This window comes from Ammodytes marinus (genome assembly GCF_949987685.1).
Source record: "Ammodytes marinus genome assembly, chromosome: 7".
Taxonomy (NCBI): domain Eukaryota; kingdom Metazoa; phylum Chordata; class Actinopteri; order Uranoscopiformes; family Ammodytidae; genus Ammodytes; species Ammodytes marinus.
Window position 1 is genome coordinate 15,681,159 of NC_137211.1, and position 24,510 is coordinate 15,705,668.

A 24,510-nucleotide genomic window follows, 5' to 3' on the forward strand; every position below is an offset into this window, starting at 1 on the left:
TTGAGGAAATAAAAGATGAAACATGTGACACAACTCCTTCTTGTTACCATCATCCCTGTCCACCATGTCTACAAGAGACAGCTCTTTGTTTTATGTACACGTATAGGTTTCAAAGCATGGCCAAAGACATACACATAACTGCAATCTTGTTGTTCTGGATGAATATACATTTTCTGTTGGATAAAAAAATAGCATGATCTTTCATTGACATCAGATACGTACTCTGTTCAGTGTTATAATTGTGTAACTTCTGTCTGAATTTGAACATCCTTTACACAAAATGTAAACATGTAAATACTATCCAGCATATATTCCAATATGGATAGTACAATTTGATGGTGTAGCTTATTTGACAAGATGGTCCACAAAAACTGTACATGTTGTATGATGGATCCTCAAGCAGGTTTTTTCTTTGCTATTTTTATTTAGATGTCTATACATAGCATCTATTGAGTGAGGATAGAGCTTACTAAGTGTTATAGATTTGGTTATCCTAAGTCTTGCACCGAACACTTCTGCTTCTTATAATTATTTCCATTTGTCACGCAGATTAGACAAAATTGACACTGGCAAGTCTTATTTGCAGAGGAATCAATACAACCTAGGTCAATTGTAAGATGCCCATTTTCATTTGTACACACAAAAAACAATAGGCTCACTAAACCAAACCTTATTCTCCTGAAAGACAGAACAATTCTCCCATGATTTAAAGACCAAAACCCTGTGGCCCTTCAATTTTAGGCATGCATTTACAAATACCAATGAAATTAAATACATACTCAAGCACAGTAATACATACACAAAAGGTAGTTTAAGGGTCAGCATAAAAATAGTTTGCATTGTGACTCAATGGAGCTTGTTTAATGTTGATCAGTCAAAGTGATCAGTTAGTTATTGAGACAAAATATTGATAAACGCATCTGCAGTCTTATATCCTCCTATATTGGCTTCTAACTTTGTCGTAATTTTTTTGGCAGTATAATATATTTGAGGCATGAAAACAGTTCTTAGTTTATAATATTTCAGTTATACAGTTTTTCGTTCAATCTTTATCTTTTTTTTGTTGCAACTTGCAATAAGTGTATTTCAACCTTCATTCTTGCTGTCATTTTTTTTCATTACTTTTTTACCTTCTCGCTGTCCGGCTGGGTTTTTTTTCTAGAGAAAGTCGCTCTGCATCTCATTGGAGAGTCGACTGACAGCCACTTCACTGTGTTGCGATCCTTTAAGTATCCTGGCAGTCTGCCGGGGGCTGTAGTCTGTAAGATTTTCCCTGGCAGCGGTGACTGTTTCAGGGCAAGGACAATGTCTGCAGGTCCTGTGGTTCTCTGGTAGCCCATTTGACAACCTTGTAGAGTTGCACTCTTCTTTGTGATGCAATTGACTGCAAGTTACCTTCTGTGCGGAGCTGTGCGGACACAGACATCCACAGAGTGAACTTCTGCACAGGGCCACATCCCGACACAGGGACTTGCGGAAGTTGGGTTTGAAGACCAGATAGACAACAGGGTTGTAAAGAGTAGAGGACTTGGCAAAGATAGCTGCCGCAGCAAAGGCCATGGGTGGTACAGCTGCTGGGTCACCAAATGCTGCCCACATGGACACAATGGCATATGGACTCCATGCTGTCAGGAAACCGATGCAAACTGCCACGGAAAGCTATAGAATGAAACAACACAACATACTGTACATGTGTCATGTAAACAGAACCAAACACAGCCATGTAAACATGTATTTAAATATCCCTATATAATATCATAGAAATTTAAACCATGCACTTACCTTAATGATAAGTGTATGTGCGTTGGTGATCTTGTTCTGAGGGGACATGTGCTGCTGCACAGCCTGGCGAGAACCCCGGACAGTCATCAGGATATTTGTGTAGGACAGGAAGATGACAGTGCAGGGCACAATGTAGCAGAAGAAGAAGAGGCAGATGATGTAGCTCATAGCTGCAGAGCTGTGACTGGGAGCATGCCAGTTGATGCAACAGGCTGTACCGTAGGGCTCTGCCCCATACTCTCCCCAGCCCGACAGGGGACCTACGGCAAAGACTCCGGCATAGCACCAGACCCCAGCAACTAGCAGGCTGGCGTGGCAGTAGGAGAACTTGTTACCTGAGGTAGAGCAGCACAGGGTAGAGACAGCGGCAGAGAAGGGAGAGTTGGGGGAGTGATTATTAACAGATGAGGACATACGTATAGGGAGGATAAAGAAGCAGCAGCAGAGCAACAATATGCTACTGAAGCACAGTAAGCCTGGTTACCTGATTCTGACAACAGGCAATGAGTGAGGAGGAGAAAAAAGAACACAGTACGAGGAGGAAGCAGAATCATGTACAGTGCTTTAAAAAGATATAAACAACTTGACTTATAATGTCCCTAGGGTAGAAAGCTAAGTTTGACAAGAAGAAAGAATTACTGTTCTACCGACAACACGGCTAGGAATTGTATTCATTTTATCATGTGTTCTAGTCAATGCTAATTTTGATGTGACCTGAGGACAGAGAGCACAAGGCCCATGGAAATGCATGTGAAGTTAACAATGTTCATAATGCATGGGAGCCAATGGGCCTAATTTATCAAACTTTTGTGGAAACTGGTGCATATCCTGGCCCAAATATCACCCCACGCCAGGTATCTCGTGGGATTTATCAAACTTTCGTACCTCGCCAATCTCAGCGTACTCAAGATCAGCATTGATAAATGCGGCCCAATGTATTGTAGATTTAGATTTTTGCTGTAAGTAATCAAGCATTTGAAACATTTATTGAAATGGTGGAATGAGACGAAACGTTTTCAACATAAACGCAAAAGTATTTTTCCGTTTCGGTCAGTACGTTTACACAACAAGAACGTGTTGGGGGGCTGAGAAATTAAACTTTTGAAACCAGGTTCCAGAGTGGTAGCAGGAAATGGCAGGGAAGAGCATGGGAGGAGCTATCGTCTGTTACAACATAATGGTACAAAAATACAGCTGGATGGGGGGGAATGTGCAGATAAACACCACCACCACACATTCTAGTTGGGCAGTTGTGATCATTGAGAGGGATTATTTTTGTTTGACCCTATAATTTATTTTTTGTAATTAAAATGTTGCATATTGTGCCTTTAAATACTTAAATATAACCTTACTTAGGGTTTTAAGTATATATATATATATATATATATATATATATATATATATTAGGCCTATATATATTTTTTTTATATATTTTTTGGGCATTTTTTTTTATGCTTTATTGATAGTGCAGAGAGACAGAGGTGAAATGGGGCAGAGAGGGGAGTGACATGCAGAGAACGACCGCGGGCGGGAATCGAACCTGGGTCTGCTGCTGGGCCTGGCCCGGGGGGGACGCCCTACCAACTGAGCTAAGGACGCCCGGGTTTTGTTAATATTTTTTATGTCCCAAAGTGTATTTGCACTCGCATTTTTTGGTCAAAAAATTGCAAAAAGTATTCACAGAACTAGCCATTAGACATCATTTAGGAATTGGATTAAAACGATTTTTATTAATACAGCCCAATATCACAAATTACAATTACAATTGCAAAAAAATAGGAAGAGCTCTGACTCCGTATTTCATTCATTGTGGTATTTGTATAAAGATTTACAATCAAAAAAGTCTAAAGGAATACCTAATGTAATGCTTGTACAGCCTGATGTATATGCCGTGTATTTTAATCATATCAGAACTTAAATTAACTTATTGAATGTGAGGACATGGCATTCATGCAAGACTTTCTACAGCGTGATTAGCTGCGGATCATTTGGAAGTCATTACACTCATGTGCAGGAGAGTGGATAAATGGATCCAAACACTGAAAGAGACACCCATCACTAACTGTCTACGGCAATAGATTTAGATGAGTGCTTCTTCAGTGTGGGTTGATTGAGCAGGAGGACACAGGGAGCCTTATCTATGACACCACAGAGTCACACAACTAACGCTGGGGCCTCATGATTAAACCCTGTGGCACTTGTTAAACTCTAAAGGGCTATTGGGTGGATGGGGACTGGGGACTTGGGGGCTAGTTAGTCACTGCAGATGACTTTTATCTGATGTAAAGCTTCACTGATCAAACTCTCCAGCTATCCCAGTGGCACATGAAGGATTCAACCTGAGCTATTTTCGTTCTTTTACCACAGAGATCTGATGTCAAATTTGAATCATTAGCCCCGAAACAACAACTCAGACTACATTTTAAATAGGGATGCACCAAACAACTCGGTCTGCTTAAAGTTATAAACTTGCAGATATTCATAAAATCAAACCCCATTTTTGAAACTACTTGCATTGCCTGCATTTTATTAGAATACCTATTATTTATGTTCAGTTATTACCCCTCTATTCATCTACAGGCCCGGTTCTAGACAGTTAGATTAGGGTGGGCCTGTAGAAATTTTAGGTGGGCACACTGGGCAGAGAGACCGAAGATGCGAGAGCGCGCGAGCAGATTTTTTTTGCCCTTGTAAGATCTCTGCGTCTGCTTTTTGGCACATTTACTGTGAATTGTGTAGAAAACAATATGCAAATAAACTTTGAGTGTTGCTGTGTGGGAGATTTGATTCTTGCATGTTTTTTTCTCCAAAATGTTTATGAATAACATATAATATACATTATATACAACATAATGTATCTTTTTTTTAATCGCAGTATTAACAGTAGGCAGCCTGAGCTGATTGAAGAGAAAGCTTTGGGACTGGGCAACCTGGATGGTGGTAGTCCAGAGTTATATACTATACACACTATATAGATATACTGTATAGTCTTTCCACTATTGGCTCCGATGTCCAGCTGGGTGAAAATAGTAGCCAGCCGAGGTCACAACCGTGCTAGGGGGGTCCGGGGTATGCCCCCTCGGGATATTTGTTTTACCATTTTTAAGTGAAATGCATGAATCTGGTGCACTTTGAGAGGAGGAGGCTAAATCTGAGGAATTTTGTGTAAACAAGTAATTTGGAGACACTGGGTCGGATGAATTAGAAGCTATTGAAATATATATCCATAGAAATATACATTTGAAATTAAATATTATGCAGGGTCCTCTGGGATGGACTTGGTGCTCTTTTTCTTTTACGGGACACATTTTTCTGTAATATAATGAATTAATTTAAATGCAGTGAGAGGAACGAAGCAGAAGAACTCTGTTGTCCAGTTATCTTTTTTTCCACAGACGAGGCTGAATACACACTGTGCATGCCATGGACTTGAACGTGACGTAATCAGTTAACCTCGGATTACCTCCCAGATGAACTGATTCAATTATTAAAGGGGACATATTATGCTAAATCTCGGTTTTAAAGGTGTATTTCCAAGGTCTACTAGGAGAGGTTTTCATGGTTTATTTTCAAAAAACCCAATAGTTTTCTACCATTTCCCATTTCTTCATCACCTTTTCCAGCCTTCTCTGCCCTCTATCTCAAAAGGTTGGTTTTGACATCTACCCCCCTTCGCAAAAATCCTAGTCTGCTCTGACTGGTCAGATCTACATGGGCGTGCATGCACCGCCCTGCTCATTTACTCTATACCTACCTATATGGGCATGGCACACGCCCAGCTGTCAGTTTTGTTTACTTTTGGCCAATGCAGCATGGAGATCGATGTTACCATGTTTAGCTTCATTTCTACAGCAAATGTCAGCACACTTACCACTTCTAAACCAAAAGCTTTACAACTGAACCTGGTCAGCCAGGAGTCTGAGCTGAAAACTGTGAAAATTGCATCAAGATTTCTGGTTTCCCTGACATTATCCTCAGGTAAATACAGTTTAAATATGTCACAGTCAGTAACAGAATATGAGCTGAGTATATATGCATAAACTCTCTAAACTTGTAACATACAGCGTTTTATGTATGTCTCTACAGGTTAAACTGGGGAATGATCTACAACCAAGTGGAGTGAAAGCTTTGGTTGTGAAGCCATGCTGAGGTAACATGTAAATGTACAGTAACGCGGCAGGAAAGGAATGTATCATGTCAAGATTCACTGGAAAGGCATAATCTTTTGTAAAAAAAAAGTATAGAACAAATTACAGTCAGAGCTGCAAATTATCTGACACCCTTTCAATATCTAGTAGATAATGTATCATTTGTATTGTGATCACTCATTTATAATAAAGTTTTACTGTTAAAACATGTACTGTGTTGCTTACTGTCACTGTTTGCTTCGTGTAGTAAAGGATTACTTGAAACTCACATTTTCATAGTCAGGATGTTGGACTAGTTTTATGACCGATCTACATGCATTGACTTATACATTTTTAATTCAACCCTTTATCTCTCTGAAGATTTTTTCTTTGAAACAGTATCATTACATTTTAAAAAGACCAAAACCATCCTTAAACATAAAGCAGTTTATTCGTAGCCAGTGAAATGGAAATATAAAGTGTACATAATTCAAACAGAAGCAAAGCCATAACTTGTATGTAACTGTCCAGTTGTTGCTGGTGGGCCCTGAAGGAGACCACCTGTCCCACCCAGTGAACAGTCCTCTGATGGAACAGATAGTGTGACGGTCCTTGTGGGTCAACGCTCCGTCAGGTCACTCATATCTGTAAAACATGGCACATTCAATGTTACATCATGTAGCCTAGCTGACATGCATCATATATCTGTAGTTATGGCAAAGCTACAAACTAATGAAAATATATTTTTTCTTCTATTATTAAATAAGATAGGCTACTAATAGATTCAGTATAGCCCTTGCTCAAGAAGCAACGAGTTCTGAGTGATACTGTGTGCTTTTTGAAATATAATGGACAGGAAACAAACAGCAGCAGAGGCAACTTACAGTATTCCTGTCTATTATAGTGTACATGACACTGGAGATATAGGCCTACTGCTGCATGTACCATGACTGCTTGCATAACTACACACTTTCAACAACAAATACTCTTCAGTTTCCAACACACCATACAGTTTCCCCGTCTGTTTTTCACACAGGGGCTGTCACGGACAGACTCACATATCTAACCGTTAGCATAAAAGCTAACGGACGCTAACGCTAACGCTAACTACTTAACCCAGCGCCATTCTCTCGTTTCAGTCGGCTTTCGTTATTATAGGAGGGATGAATTAAAGCACATTACACATATTGAACTCATAAACGGACAGATTTGTTTTTAAATAGGACTACTTACATTTCCAGAGGAGAGATGGTGTCTCTTAGCCTGGAAATCCAGACCCTGATATCTTGAACGATAGAGGGTCTGGCCACGATCATTAGTAATTTCCAACTCAAGGGGCGGCTCCTACTCGTGCATTTCAAATGCCACTGCACGCAGTTGGATAGCACTACAACCAATCAGAGCGATGCACAAGGCGACGTAAGCCCCTTTCGTTTAGCGAACAGCTGTTAAACTGTTAAATTAAACGTTTGCCGTTGTCGGTCGGCAAAATAGAACATTCCACTTACTTGCTAATGAAAGATTTGAGTGCCGTCTTCCAAATCGTTAAGGGTCGAGGCCAAAGCAGTCTCAAACTCACACAACATATCCGCAGCCATATTTGATGTTTACTATCACGGCTTCGACGTCGCATGCACGTCACTGTCGTCATCCGGTTACGTCCTCCCCAGAGCACCATATAAAGGGCTCTGGCGCGCCCATATTAGATAGAACCAATTGAAACCACCAGCCAGATTTCTGGCTTTCTTGATAAAGCTTCAACGGAGCATGTCCAGACCAACACGCGCAGCAAATTTAATTTGCCAGCGCCTAGTGGCAGGTCTGGGAATGCCAGGCTAGGTGTCTCTCAGTCTTCAAGGCACAATCTCCTCCACACTCCAGTATAACGGCAGATCACACTAACAGATTGCCAACCTTTGCTGGGCATAGCCTAACAAAAAATGAAGTAAATCCATTCAGCCCCGGTCTGCTTCGAGGCTGGGGTGTGATGCTAGCTTGAGGATGAGCTCACACTGCAGCTTGCTTCTCCTCTGTTGTTGCATTAGCAGTGGAGGCTCAGCTGTGTGTGGTTACCAACGGGGCGTCTTGATTTGCCAATCAACTACCGAGTTTCTGGTGAGCTTTCCCGTGGGAGTATAATATGTTAATGAAAACCGACCAATTTCGTCATCAGTCGGTGTTTTTTGGAACAGACCATCAAATCCCCCCTTTTTGAAATAAGTATCCCAGAAGAAACTGACATAGTTGTCTTTTATAAGCTTGTGTGTGCTGGTAGGGACCCCAATAACCTAAAAAGTCATTTTCATTTTCATTCATTTTCCTTTATTTAACCTCGAAAGATCAATTGAGGGGTGACCCTCTTTTACAATGACGTCGAGTTTGTACATATACACAATATACAATGAGAATACATAACAAGTTTACACACACACACACACACACACACAGACAACAACAATTTAAAACATTCAGATCAATTGAATGAGAGACATAATAGCCTAATTAAAACAGTTACAAGTGTAGAGGGGCTGATTCAAAATAATAATTTTAAATTGGTTAACAGTTATGAGTGTATTTATTTTAATTGTATGTTGTAGGCTGTTCCAGGAGTCAGGGGCACTATGGCTAAAAGCGGATTTACCAAGCTCAGACCGGGCATAGGGGACATATAACATGAGCATGTCAGTTGAGCGGGTTTGATAAAGCCCATCTGAAATAAGCAGCATTTCTGTCAAATATAGTGGTAGCTTTCCAGTCAGAGCTTTATATATAAAAATATGCCAATGTGCATCACGTCTCTCCTTAAGGGAGGACCACCCAACCTTTTCATATAAAACACAATGGTGTGTATCATAAGCATCTCCTGTAATGAATCTCAAAGCAGAGTGAAATACAGAGTCTAGGAGTTTAAGGCATGAACGAGATGCATGCCGATAAACCACATCACCGTAATCAAGGACAGACATAAAAACTGCCTCAATAATCCTTTTCCTACTGAACAACGGGAAGGTGGCTTTATTCCTATAAAAATAGCCAATCTTTTGTCGGAGACGACAGACAAGATTTTTTATGTGAAATGTAAAAGAGAGTTTTTCATCTATCCAGATGCCAAGATATTTATATTCAGTGACTCTTTCAATATGAGATCCATTATTTGTGTGAATAATAAGATCATTAAAATGTGTAATTCTTGCTCTGGAAAAGCACATATATTTTGTTTTTTCTATATTAAGGACAAGCCTGAGATCCACTAGACAGTTCTGCAGGGTGTTAAAAGAGCTCTGTAGGTTCTGAACAGATTGTTGCACTGAATCAGAAATGCAATACAGTACAGTGTCGTCAGCATACAAATGGGCATGGCAGTTTTGTAGTGATGAAACAATGTTATTGATGTAAATTGTGAATAGGACTGGACCTAAAATTGAGCCCTGCGGAACACCATTTGTAACTGTTAAAAACTCAGTTTGGTAGCTTCCCAGCTTAACTGACTGCTGTCTATCAGAGAGATAGTCCCTAAACCAGCTACATGTAGAATAATCAAAACCAATTTCATGCAGCCTCTCTAAAAGCAAATGGTGATCTAAAGTATCAAAAGCTTTTGACAGATCAACAAAAAGTGCTGCACAGTGCATTTTTTTATCGATAGCTGTAACAATGTTGTCTAAGACCAAAGTGACAGCAGATATAGTACTGTGGCCTGCCCTAAAACCAGATTGAAATGGACTCAAAATGGAAGCACTGGATAAAAAGGATTTCAACTGAGTATTAATGACTGATTCTAGAATTTTTGCCAGGCATGGGAGTTTGGAAATTGGCCTGTAATTGTTAAGATCACTTTTGTCACCCCCTTTATGTAATGGAATGACGTGAGCTTTTTTCCAGACTTTAGGAACAATACCAGAAGAGATGGAAAGATTAAAAATATGGGTTATTTGTTTTGATATGATAAGTGCAGAGAGATTTATTGAAAATGGGTCCAAATTGTCCTCTCCCATGTACTTCCTGGGGTTGATGGCAAGAAGCGCATCTACAACAATACTTGTTGGGACTTGAACAAGGCTGAAAAGAGGAGTTTTAGAGACAGGTGGTATGCTATTTTTATTTCTCGTGGTGGTAGGCGTAGAAGGCGTAGATACTCCATTGTGAAAGAGTTTACCAGCAGCTATAAAGTGTTTATTGAAAGCTAAACCAATTTCTTTCTGATCATTTAAAATATGATCATTTATTTTTAACTGACTGGGAACAGTGCTAGAATTGTTTTTGTTATAATTCACAGCCTTCCAAAATAGTGCAGGGTTGGAGTAGCAGTTTGAAATTAGTTCGAGGTAGTAGTCTGATTTAGCTTTCCTAACCATGGATATGCACCTATTTCTGATTTGTCTGAAAGCAGTCCACTTGGAGTTTTCACCAGAGCGTCTAGCTAGGGACCATGCTTTATTTCTCTCTGCAAATATATCGGACAATTCATTTGTGAACCAGGGGTTTGATCTATTTTTTACTCTGTGCTTTTTAAGGGGTGCATGCTTGTTCAAAATGGAGGAGAAAGTATTGGTGAAAAATTCTAAGGCCAATTCCACATCAGATATTTCACTTGTGAGATGAATGTCACTTTGATAGAGTTCATTTAAAAATGCTTGCTCGTTAAAACCTTTAAAATTACGCTTAATGATGATTTTGGGTTGAGATTTTTTAAGATGAATACTTCTGATACAGGCCACCGGGCAGTGATCACTGATTCCAAGCTCAAAGACACCAGCAGAAACTATTTTATTGCTTTGATTTGATAATATTAAATCGATCAAAGTTGATTTTGCTGGGTTTTTTAGATTTGGTCTTGTGGGCTCAGTTATTATTTGTGTAAGATTTAGGTTGCTACATATTTCTTTAAAAGGTTCAGAGGCACCAGAAAGCCAGTCAATGTTAAAATCACCCATCATAATGACCTCTCTATTTACATATGGAGAGATTAAATGTGCTAGCTCACTCAAGGAGCTATTTACTGCTGAAGGGGGCCTGTACACACCAATTACAACAAAACAATCATTGGATGATAAAGACAATTCCAAAGCAATAAATTCAAAGCAGCTTCGAACAGAGACAGCATGTAGTAATGATACAGAATAATGTGATTTAACATAGACAGCCACTCCCCCACCCCGTGTGGTCCTGTCTATTCTGAATAAACTATAATCATTTATTGCCACCATAGAGTCATGTGTACTGCTCTTCAACCATGATTCAGTCAGAACCAAGACATCTGGGTCAGCCTGAGATACTAAGATGTTAACATGGTCTAGTTTATTGTGCTGAAGCAAACTTCTTATGTTTAAGTGAAGAAAACCCAAACCCTTTCTTGTTTTGAGGATGTTTGGTGAGTTTAGCTTTGATATGCTCATGTCCAGGTTATCAACAGCGGGGTGGTCCAACACAATTGACCTATTACACATAATAGGTACATTTTTCAAGTTACTTGTAATCCCAAGTGGTCTGTGGCGTGACCTGTAAAATCTATGAGGAGGGATTAATGATGATCTGACAGACTGACATACAGGGATTGGGTGAGTTTTTATAGTAATGGATGTTCCAGGCCTGGAGGGGGCGCTAGATGCATGGGGACTAGTGGTCATGGAGGCTGTGTCACGTGAGCTAACTACCTCTTGACTGACCAGGTGTGGAGATAGTCAATCATGCTGGACAGAGTTTGCAAGAGGAGTGACGCTAGGAACCGATTTTATTGTTAAGAGCATATTGCTGGCCAGAAGATGTTTCCCTTGTTTGTTTAAATGCAAACCATCGCTGGCAAAGAAAGACGGTCTGTTCCAGAAAACGTTAAAATTGTCGACAAAGGGAATGCCCATGGAGAGACAATACTGTTTGAGCCAAACATGAAGTTGGCGTGCGCGGCTGAATTTGATGTCACCAAATCGAGGGGAAGGCATGGGACCAGAGACGATACATTGTTTCCCAGCGGTCAAGACGGAATCGATTAGGGCTTTAAAATCAGTTTTAAGACTTTCTGACTTTTCTGACTTAAGGTCATTTGAGCCGATATGTGTCACGACCATAGATGCAGCGGGATTACTGTGGATAATGTGTGGTAGCACTGAGTTGATGTGGGATACCTGGGCACCGGGATAGCAGAAGGTCTCCGCCCTCGGCAGGAGAACTTGTCGGACCATGGATGAGCCAATGAGGAGGCACTGGAGCTCCGCTGCTCGGCCCTGCTGCGCTGCAGAGCAACCAGGTGAAGGCCGGGCTGGATCATTAGCCTGCAGTGTTGATGCCCGCGGTCCAGAGCGGCAAAGTTGCGTAGGTTGAGCCGGGCGTCTGGTGGATCCTTCTGATCGTCTGATGATGGCATCCTGCAGCATCCTGCGTCGGTTCTCTCCCGTGTTGGAACGACGAGACGTCTGGGAAACACCGGCCACAGGTGGAGAGGAGACAGCGGCGGCGTAGGAAGCGGCGGCGGGCAGCGAAGTGACAGCGGAGGAAGAGGAGGCGGCGGGTATCGGAACAGCGGAGGGGTAGGACGTGGTGGCGCGTGCCAGGGCAGTGGTGGTATCCCTGTCCACAGGTGAACCGTGGCCAACTGGACGTGGCTGGAACCGGGGAGGAGAGCTAGAGCCATTTGCCATTGATGGAAACTCCTGTAGGCTCATAACTTCGAATCTGTTGCCAAGCTCCAGGCGCTGCGGTGTTGGGGGAGTCCGCGGACGACCACAATGTTTACCCTTGCGGGCTGTTAACCAATTTATCGGTTTAACAGGGGTCGAGCTCAGCGGGAATTGTCCATCCCCTTTGTTGACAGTCGCTGCCAGCTTAGGTTTTGCACCAAGTAGACTCCACTGATCGTTGGGTATGGCTAACACGGGCCCGGGCACAGTGACAGGAGAAGAGGATCCCACAATGGCGGAGCCGGGCCACGGGAGAGTAGGATCATCGCCTGCCATGCAGAGGGAGCCGCAGCCAGAGGATCTTAGGGCGACAAGGTGCTTCATTTGAGTGGAAGCAACAGAGGATAGCTCCATGATGATGTCGTTTTTACCCCTGAGTTCAGCTTGCAGACCAGAGATCCTCTCCTTCAGTCGACCTAAGGTAAGATTGCATTCACACGTTTGTAGCATAGTGGTAGCTGGTGCTAGCTTGCTGTATGGAGCTGCTGCGTTCAGTGCAGGGTTGGTGATATCCCGTGTAGATGGTAGAGCCTTGGCCCAGCCTGGCCTGGTGGGGATGGTGAAGCCTGTGCTGTTGCTCAGGTGAGCGTGCTACTGCTGTTGCTCAGGTGAGCGTGTGCTGCGTGAGCTCAAGCGTGTGCCCAATCACCGGAAATGTTTGGTTTTTCATAATATGTCCCCTTTAAGATATTAACTATCTACCAAAACATTGTATTCCTTTTATTGTATAATAATTTACATTTACTAGGGATGGGCACGAGTAGTGTTTTCGCTACTCGAGTGATCGCTTGCATTCCTCGAGGATCAATCGATTCCTCGTTAAACTTTTTTCTATTTTTAGAACGCAGCGCACCTGTCTGCAGAATAAGGGTGCAGCGCAATAATGCCAATAATGCCAAGACCCAGCGCTTAATGCTTATTGTAAAACAGTCACAGTTACCATATGATTGTAAGGATTTATTTTCCACAAGTTTAAAACACATTTTCCTAACTGAAAGTAATTAAATAGGCAGGCCACAATTTAAACCGATCGAGTCTGAGGTGGGGAGAAAAAAAAAGCATGGGCTGTAGTTGGCTAACAAAAAAAAAGACACCATTTAAAATAAGAAGGGCAGCAAATACAATAAAATGATTGTCCTACAATTTAAATACATAGATAAATAACTCACCAAAGCAGTAGAACTAGTAGTTGTAGGCTATATCCAACTGCGTAATGCTCACTCCGTGTCCGTGACTATAATTAGCCTACCGCGACTAATTCCTCGTTAACGGAACCGACACCGGTCGGCTTTTGAATCTCAATCCCATATTCTATAATAAAGGCTTCTTAACTGTCGTTGGCTCGGAGCGAATGTGCCCGAAGTCACCCTGGCTACTTTCCAAGTTTTCCAGTACTGCATTCAGTGCCGCGGTGCTGTGGAGACCACACACTGGCTGCGCTGCACGGAGGTGGCAGTTATTTGCGGTTGCTGTTTGACACAACGCTCAGTTTATTTCACTTGGATCAAAATATTTAATTTTGTTAAACTTTGTTTTATCCGTTTTGTGTCGTTTTTTTTACACGTGTATAACATTTTAAAATAGGGCCAGCCTAGAGGCTACAGACACTTAAAAAAAAATAAAAAATAAAAAAATCGATTTTCCTCATCCACCAATCGAGTTCATTTGAAACGAGGAGTACTCGAGTACTCGATTACTCACGCCCATCCCTAACATTTACATAATATGATGTTGATATCAAACACACAAACTAAAAAAAAAAAAAAAAAAAAAAAATTGGTGGGGCCCCCCTTGCAGTCGGGACCCTAAGCAACCGCGCATTTTGCTTATTCCTCGGGCCGGCTCTGCTGACCAGTGACCACTATAAGCGGGTGGGTAACTTGGAGGCAGGCTCTCTTGCCCACCCAATAATACAATTAGAAGCAATGCATGGTAATGGTATATTATTTAGTGTTAATTAATAGTCTGAATTTTATTTGACATTTTCTTGGACAGCGAATGAACAGGTCCGTCCGATAGTGGGTCTGGACTTCCACCTAACATTTGGGTGGGCACAGCCCACCCTGGCCCCTGGCTACCGCCGGCCGTGTTCATCTATCTAGTTTTTATTTAATATGTGATAGAGTACGGAATCCGTACACTGTATTCAAATTACCTTAATACACATGAGAGTACTCTATATAAACGAGAAATTATGCATGAATGTGAACCAGCGTAAATGTATATAATTGTTAACAGCCACAGCATAGAGCAGCCAGAGTAATCTGTTAGATGAATAACTGTATCTGAAATGAAGCCTGCTGTTGAGAGGTGCTTGAATCCAATTACAGCTGAACAACTCATCTCATGGACAGCCATATATGGTAAGAGCTCATTTGTGCCTGAAGGTTTTTAATTTTTTACAGCCAATAGCACTTAACGTTGGGACACGCATCCCACATCGATTCTGTTGTCTGTTACTGGTAACTCAGTCGAACTGTAGTGAAGTTACCCTGATCCCCACTTGATTCTCTATGACTCACCTCCCCCTGTTTATGACTGAGGACGTGTCTGACTCAGCCGCCCGCATGGTTTTGTTTGATGGATTTCGATCCCTCGTTCAGTTAAATTAAATAGGAAGCACGAGGTCCATGTGCTGCTGTTAGATCACCATGTGACGGCTAATTTGTCCGTCAGCAGGGGTTCATTAGGAATAGCGATACCCACTTAAGCTACTCCAGCTGTTACACAAAAATAATTAAATCGAGAAAAAAGAAGTAGTAGTCTCCTGCACGCTAACCCATGTCCCCAATGTTCCATCTCCTGCTACCCATGTGCGTGTTTTTATTTCACCAGTTGCCCCTTGTTAGGTGTTTCTCAAAAAGGGGCAAGAATCTAACATACTATTTGTGTTACATGAGCAGATACAATCAGGCCTTGCTGACATTCTCTATAAAAATAGTTTATCAAGAGGTTAGTGTTCCGTATATACTGTACGTGTGTAGTATTAAGGCTGTCAGCACTAATGCGTTAATCACAATTAGATTAAGGTCAGAGTGTAACGTGTTATTTTACTAATCGCGTCCTGCTATTTTGTCCCTTCAACACACCATAACTAGTTGTCGAGTCGGCAAAGCAGCTTCCTGCTTCCTACTGCCGCAGTCTACGAGAAGTACGACAACAATATGCTTCTGAATGGTTCATTTTATTTTTTTAAATCCCAAAGGGCTCAGTCTACAAGTCAAATGTAATATGCACCTTGTGTAAAAGAGAATAAAATGTCAGAAGTTTGTTAGGAGAACATTTGATATTTAGGCAGAGTATTTAATCAAACAATAGAGGCTTCATGTTTCTTGGGTCCTTAGAAATGAAGGTCCATCCTGACCCCAGCAGCACGTATGCTCTCAAGGTGAGAATGGCAAAGATCAGATGAGGAAGCCAACACTTCAGTTTAGTATCATACAATATGTAATATTTCTCATTACACTAATAAGCGTTTGAGGAATCTAACATTTCAGTCAGGAGACATACAATATGCAATATTTCTCATTACAAGTTCTTCCAAGTTTGAGCTACCACCTTAAAGCTAAGCATACAACTGCAGCTTATCAGAGTGATAATGCCGCATACCTGTTGATTAAGCTAAATCGAAAATGTTAACTACAGCGCTTGCGAAATGGGTTCCAGTTTACTGCAAGCCAGTCAATCTGGTTTACACACTGTTACATCTGTTAGAGCATTTCTTTTCTGAATACAATTCAGTACTTGATGTTGAATAAAAAAATTTAAACTTGACAGCCCTAGTACTTGTAAGTATACAGTAGATAACCCAGAAGCCAATGAAGTCAGCCTGGTACATCTAAAGTCTCAGCAGATATTTTTTTCTTCTCCTTTTGTCACCGCAAATAATCAGACAAGATGGAAAAATCCTGGGAGAACAGTTTAAAAAGGCAATGCAGTTCTTACAATATACATCTTTGAAATATATGATCTCTACTCTTAAAGGGATAGTTCAGTATTTTTGAATTAGGGTTGTATGGGGTACTTTATTTTTTGTATGACTCCGCCAATCAGCCTCTTGACTCCGAGCTACTGTGGATTATTTATGCTGCAAATTTAACATTTGGAAGAAATCTCAGTTAAGCGTACAGTTGAAGGGATATTTAGGTTTTAGGTGAGCATTTGGAGAAAGGACATGTTTCTTCTGGCCCCCTCTGCAACAATACAAGGCTGACTTCTGTTACATTGACCCTTCCCTCAAACTCCTTGAAATGACTGCGCTGACCCACATCTCCATAAGGTAACACACTAACTATGCCTAAGTACCCCATACAACCCCACTTCAAAAATACTGAACTATCCCTTTAATATTAACCCTGGTAGGATGTAATTTTACATTGTACGTCTTCTTCAGTTTTACATTTTTTTCAAAAAGCATTTCCAACTTTGAATTCGGTAAGTCACAAAATCTGTCTAATTCAACCAAAATTAATTGTCCTTTGAAAGCGGCTATAAAGCCCTTGTTGAACCTATAGTATAGAACACTAAATAAACTATAGTGTGTCAGCTGCCCATTCATGTTATTATGGTTTTTACTCTTAGTCCCACCAGAAAACCAATTGCTAAACTTATTTTTATATAATCATGTATATGCATGGCCCTCCATAGAACTGGCTCATACACCCACTCATTCACGTTTGGTAAATTGCAGAAAATTCGAGAAATTCTTTGGTGATTGCCAGACTATCTTGTTAAAGAAGTAGCAGCAGCAATTTGGCCTTAAGTGTCCATTCTACAGAAAGTAAAAACAGTGTTGAAATCTGACTTATTCTTTCTTCTAGTTATTGTACTATGGGCATATTTTAACTTTACTGTATCAGGCATTATGCACCCAATTGATACAGTGCATGACATGCTGGCTCAGTTCTGTGCTCCCCTGCAGTGTGTATGGGTGTATCCAAGTGTGGGAAGTAGTAAGCTATATATACAGGGGAATATGTAAATGGGAACACCCAGGGATTCTGCACTCCAGGATGCAGATGCCTGGAGTGCAGAATATGTGCCGCAACGTAAAATTGTGCAAGAGTGTCGATGGCGATAATGTTTCTGAGATAAATTTAATATATATTTCTGACTGTCAATGGATACAAATGTGTATGCACTGGATATTCAATATTGCTGAATGAATTATGAGCGAGGGCTAAATGGTGCTGGTAATGATTATGCCGGTATTCCCTTCACCAGATTAAACACCCCTAAATTAATATCAGGATGTTTTCATGTAAATATAGCCCGCCAAGTTTATTTGTTCCTTGTTTAAACCTGTTCCACTATAAAGTTTATGTGTTCATCGACCCCTGCACTTTTATATGGCAAAAAAGACCAAAAGCCGATTTACACAATTCCCAAAAGGTTTTACTTTTCACCAAAAACCTTCACACCATATATTACCTTAAAGGCTCTGGTTTTAAAGCATGTTACCCTTTGACCCCTGCCTATCTCCAGATCTCCCCCTGTGTTGATCCCCTAATGACCCTTACAATTGTCACTTCTAATTTTATCCTAGGTTAAGTCCAGATTTCAGACCTTTATCCTTGATAAGTTTTTAGAAAGGAGGAGATTAGATAATAGGTTTTTTCTTATTCTGGTGGATGAATACCTCACATTTACCCCTAGCTTCAAAAGACTACCGTTAAGTCCTCACTAAGTTTATACACCTGGATGAGCTTAGGCCAATAGATAAATGCAATTCCCTCCTAATTCAAGGAGTGTGTTTATGGGATGTGTATTCTTTGTTATCAGTAGTGTAGCCGTAGTGTAGGTTTGGATTGCTTACCTCAGAGGCGCCGCGATCTCTTTAAAGAAAAACCCTAATTAGGTCCTTTTTCCCAACTCTAAACTAAAAACTCAGGCCAAAGATTTATAACGTTTTCAAGAAATTTTATTTAACCAATATAAAAAGATTATACGTTCACAATATAGAAAGAAAAGATAAAATAAAATGAAAGGAAGGAAAATAAGTACCTACACTCCCATTAATGTGGTTAAATATATGTAGATAAGTATAAGACTTTGCTTATTTGTTTTATGTAATTTGTTCACATTGAATTTAGTTCCTATTAGTAACCCAAATGTTCCCTTACCAAACCTCTCAGAAAAAAGGAGAATCGGTTCAGAGCTTCTTCCCCTTCTAAAAAAGAAAAAATAACTGCTCTCAATTTTTCTAAGTATTTTGCACTCAAAAAGATTCAGAGTGTTTCTTTCGAGTTTTTCTTCTAAGTCTTTCGTCCATGCTAAAAGAACAAAAAAGTGGAACAGTCAAGACTTCCCCAAAAACCCTACTCTCTTGCTCAAAACCCTGGCCTTAAATAGTCTGAAGACAGAGAGAGTGGGTGTGTGTATTAGGAGGAGAGAGGGTGGGGGTAAAGATGAGGGTGTGTGTGTCCAGCTCAAGGACCCACTGCCCCCCTTGTCTCTCTCACCCCTGACCTGTCCCAGGACAAGCCCAGACATGCCTTTTCAGAGAGGCCTTATGAATTCACAATTATGTATATATTTCAGGATAAAAACTTGAATACAACACTTTTAGTGATTCTACCTTAATATTAAAGGTCACTTGTTACCTTGCCTGTCTTATTCAAAATATCATACTTTTCCCTACGAAAACAAGAAATATACATTTCACATTCTCCTAAGAACAAGATATGTACAATGAAAAGTTGCAATATTCTTGCCTATCTCAACACCCTCTCTTGAAACTTCATAATTGGACATATTCAACCATCATCAAGACAATAAATGCCTTCACAATAAAAATCATAATAAAAAAAATAAAAAAAATAATAATATTTTTTTCTTTTTTTTTTTTTTATCTTAACCTGATCCACAAAACAGGAATACATCACAGCTACAAAGCAGTAGGATACAGTATCCGTAATACGAAACTACAAATAAAGAAAAGCATAAACCCAGTATACCATAATATTAAGGTAAAACCCAATTCAGAGAGCAAAAACACAACACCAGATCAAAAAAAAATTAAATGTAAAAAATAAGTGATGGATTACCAAAAACCTAATTTATAGAAATAAAAGGATTATATAAGCAACCTCAAAGTTCAAATCAATAATATGAAAAGAGTCCCCTAAATCATATAGTCTCAATAAAACACCACCCTGAGATAAGTAGACATGGAAATTCCTCAAGCAGAATACAAATGAGTACCCATGTAGAAAAATCACAACATCTTGACCAAATTCAGAGTAATGAATCCGTCAGACAGTATAGTCAAAAGTTCTTAAGCTTTTGCAATGTCCAAAAACAACAATTCAGTCCCACGACGATTCAATCATAAAGACAGAGTCCATTTTCTTCGGCCTGTTGAGGCTCTTCTTCAAACACAGAGCATGTAGATGAGTCAATATCTGAGTGTCTGCTTACACATAAGGTGGCAGCCTTTGTCCCAGGCATACACCTTTTCTATAATCTTCTCCAAGCTTAGCATATAGGACAGTGTCTCAAGTCCCCAGTATTCTGATCTCAGAATAGAACACTTTCCCCTGGCTCGCTTCGTAGAACATCTGCAGTTGCCCAGCAGTAAGAGCAGGAACATGGGCAGATGATGAAAGGCCCACTGCAGGACAAGGTAGAGTTGATGCCCCAGCAGGATAGAGTTGCCGACCTACAGCAACCGATGGAGGTGCAATGGTTCACCTCACCCAGCAGAGGATGATTCTGCAGCTTCAGGAAGCATGGTGTTGTTTAACAGGATGTACCAGGAGTTGGAGATGTCACAGCTGAAGATGTAGCTGTCAGGTGACGCCTGTGTGTCAGAGGTCTAGTAGGCCCCAGAAGCCTGTCAGCTTCTTCTCGGGCCTGCATCGTAGAACATCTGCAGTCGCCCAGTAGTGAGAGCAGGAACATGGGCAGATGATGAAAGGCCCACTGCAGGACAAGGTAGAGTTGATGCCCCAGCAGGATAGAGTTGCCGACCTACAGCAACCGATGGAGGTGCAATGGTTCACCTCACCCAGCAGAGGATGATTCTGCAGCTTCAGGAAGCATGGTGTTGTTTAACAGGATGTACCAGGAGTTGGAGATGTCACAGCTGAAGATGTAGCTGTCAGGTGACGCCTGTGTGTCAGAGGTGTAGTAGGCCCCAGAAGCTTGTCAGCTTCTTCTGCAGACAAAAAAGTCTCCAAGCGGTTGTGATATAGTACTCCATGTTAAAGAAAAAATGCATATCAACAGCTAAAGCTGCTGAGGCTATATCTGGGATTTATAGAAAGGATCCTGTAGATTCTCGGTAGAACATAGAGCTTAATGTTTAGTGAACAGGCAAAGGAGCCCTCTTTTCCATGAAAGGAAAAATATCTCATGATTGAAAAACAATAAAAAAAGTAGCAAATCAAACCAAAAACTGTAGTAATCCATCAATAAAATAAAGGTAGCGAAGGTGTCTTTACTGGTGTTATGCTTCTATTGGTTATTTTGATTTATTTCCGGGTACTGACATAATATCAGGTAAGCAAAACAAAAAAAATTAAAAATCCTATTACAGGAGTAAAAAAATAGCAAATCATTCAAAAATTCAGTAGTAACTTCATATGATAAAGATAAAAATTGTGGCTATACTGGTGTTAAGCACTCATGTTTATTTATTTATTTTAAAATAAAACAAAGAATAAAATTCACAGGTTAAAAGGCAAGTAGAAAAGTCTTCAGATTTTGTTTTAAAAGAGCTGAGAGTTGCAGCAGACCTACAGTTTCTGGGAGTCTATTCCAGACATGCAATGCATACAAACTAGAAGCTGCTACTCCATAATTATGTTTTGGCCACTAAGATAAATCAAAAATTATGATTTTATTTTCCCCAAAACACTAATATAGGAAAAGGTTGGATGGGCTGGCAAAAGAAAATTAAAGGGTGCTCTGGCCAACCACACAATGGGCCGTAGGACCAGAGACTCTACACTGCCTACAAGTAACTACACTTCAAATAAAGCCGCGAAAAACAGTGTTACCAGTCCCATCCTTCCGTAGCAACATCAAATAAAATTTGAAGTCATTGTATTTGTCATTTTAGTTTTACCCTCAGCTAGGAAAACAAACAAAAAAAGAATGTGCTGGGAGAACAACATCTTCTATGTTTGAGAAGACTGAGATTATGTGAAAAGATAAAAGAAAAAAGAAACAATACACTAAAGTAGTAGAAAGTAAAAACTAAATATAGAGTTACACTAAGTGCAGGTGGTAGAGGTGAACGTCGTAAACTAAGGCCATTAGTTACAAATTAGATGTCTCCAATGGAGACACCCACACTAGAGACTGTCCATCCTTGCTGTTATCAGTCCCAAAAGGGTTAAAGGTCACAGGCCTAGGCCAGTGAGAAACTGCAAGTGTACAACTGGCATCCCTCTCTACCCACTTGACTGATCTTTGCACTCTGAAAAAAAAACAATTGAATGCAAATGTATTTACACATTTCAAATAAAAAGCGCCCCCGAGGAAGACAATACCCACACGGCTTGTGTTATGTAGATAGAGGTCATAGGGATTCAACAGCAGGACCAGGTAAAAATGGGATAAGGTGACTCAATTTAGTTCAGTTTCTTTACAGAGTAGTTTCAGTTGTTTCTTTAACCCATCAACCATAGCACCCTGTTGACCCCTGACCTCAGTTGTGTTGTAAGTGCATTTTAGGCATGAGAACCAGGTTCACTTTAGAGACACATAAATAATATGTGTCCAACCTGGCCCTTCATATGTGCACCTGCAGTAATTACTTAAAGAGGCTTTCTCAAGTATAACTGTGGTGTGCGATTTTCTTTGTGTCTACTCTGATGGAAAATCAAAGAGATGTTTAGCCATTTCCGGCCTGGCTTGGGCCATTTCTACTATTCTGTGTTACCACAATATCTATATTCTAAATACCTGCTTCAACAAGCATTTTAGAACATTTTTTCTTTTATTGAAAACTTAACAATAAAACATTAAACCTATATTTAAATAGATTAGTTTACATTTGAGGGCTAATTGAAATTGGTTGTTTGTGGATGTTTTGGGGTAGCTATATGGTGTCTTATTTCAAACTTTTTCATATACTCTGGACTAGCACCAAAAACTTCAGTGACATCACATGTATCTGTTCTTTGCAGCTGAAATGACTGGCAGCTCCCACTAACGTTTAAGAAGCTCTTAGCGTCAGTACAGAGTCTACAAGTATCCTATTTGAGAATGACAAACTTTCTGTCTTCTATTTTCACCATGTATCTAATAACACTGAAGACATACTGCTTTTATCTAGTGCCCTGCATGCATGGCTGTGAATAGCGAAATACCTGTTCTTGTTTGCTTCAAAATAAAAGTCAACTCACGTTTGGCTAGTAACAGGCTTTAATGTGAAAGTGCACTGAGATGTTCTGTTTGCACAACCGATAACTTAATTGTGGTAATGTAAAGAGCCGTGCCTCTCCCATTTACCAAGTTTAAAGTTCATTAAATGTTTAGAAACGCCAATTACACACATCTTTCACCAGCCAAAGTGATGGTTTGACCTAATACCTTACCCGCCTAAGACTACATTTTCCCCCATTTGCTGTAGTTTAACTTTGAGCCCTCTAAGCAGTGTCATACATTGCTCCTCTGTGTCTCACTCTCATCACTAGCAACAAGTGCAAGCAAACTTGTTTTTATCTTTGCATGTCATTTATTCTAATAGCAAATGTGATCAAAACTGTCGCACTGTACTCTGAGTCTAGAAATTTAGATTTTTGACAATTTAGAAAACCCTGGTGAATAGCTGGTATCTGTTATCAGTTTTATGGCTTTGGGAGCTGCAAGCACAGGCTGCAGGACGAGGGGCAATAAAACAAGAAAAGGTGGAGAGGAGAAGAGGAGGAATACCCCTTCACTACCCCCTCTTCAACTTTCAAGAATAGATTGTTGACGAATGTTACAGCTACATTAAATTATAAAAAGGTAACAGTCCTACCAAAAAGGCCCTTGATAATTCTGTCTCATCCGAGTAGACTTCCTCTGCATTCCTTCCCCTGTTATTGGTAAAATTGCAGCAGCCACACCACCACCATAAGTCAGATTCCAATTCTCTGTATTTGCCATCATACAGGGTTCTGTAAAAGGAAGGCCCACAATAGTAGACTGTAATATTACTAATTTTCCTTTATTGTATTGATTACAACCCTGTATTCCCTCTCGCTTTGGAAAAACGACGGTTGGACTATTTACCACCCCAGAAGAAACGTTGTTATCCTCATTAACATCATCATATGAAGGTGGACATATTGCCATATGTGTCCGACCTCTATTCCCAACCTCATCTGTATAGCCCTCTGCACCTGTATTACTCCTAGAATCAAAAAGTAGGTGCATCAGGGACCTCAGGAACTAAGAATTCCCTGTTACAGACCAAAAAGAGTCTGGTTATATCATCCATATTTCCAGAATGATAGTATTTTTCTTGGAAGGTTTATAGCCGTTTAATTCGCCTCTTCTATCCCTGAGTCTTTATAGCACTGGTTAGCAAGGCCAGCTTGACTTTCATAGAGTTAAAGGTTACACCTTCGGATACAGCTGCTGTCGACGGGAGAATGAGCTATATTTATTAGTCAAATAAGCCCTTTCGCCTGGCTGTTATTTCAACAAGTATCGGTACCTTCTGAACCATATACGCAAAAATAATCAAAATCCACTAACTACCCTAAATGCCCTCCCTTGAAGTACGTTTAGTTTAGAGTGATTTTTTACTCAACTAGTCAAAGAAGTTATCCCTATGGCAATTTTTGCTCTCCCTTTTTAAACAGACATTCCCTTCTCCAGTGAAAAGGGTGACCAGAGTTTTTAGAGGTGAGTTTTATAAGCCTTTGCCAAAGGTCTTAGCCTAGTTTAAATAACGCAGGAAGTATTAAACACTCAATCCTAGTTTTGCC

The 24,510-nt window shown here is 40.4% G+C and overlaps 1 protein-coding gene across 1 annotated transcript in view; it reads right to left on the bottom strand.

Annotated features, from left to right (window-relative positions):
• Positions 1–1,158: 1,158 nt before the first annotated feature.
• opn7b (opsin 7, group member b) overlaps positions 1,159–24,510 on the bottom strand; it is a gene marked incomplete at both ends in the record, with an annotated part of 35,338 nt that continues 11,986 nt past the window's right edge. Inside the window, 2 exons of the mRNA XM_080031760.1 lie at positions 1,159–1,659; positions 1,783–2,117. Of these exons, the coding sequence (XP_079887886.1) occupies positions 1,159–1,659; positions 1,783–2,117 (836 nt within the window). The remainder of the gene's footprint in view (positions 1,660–1,782; positions 2,118–24,510) is intronic.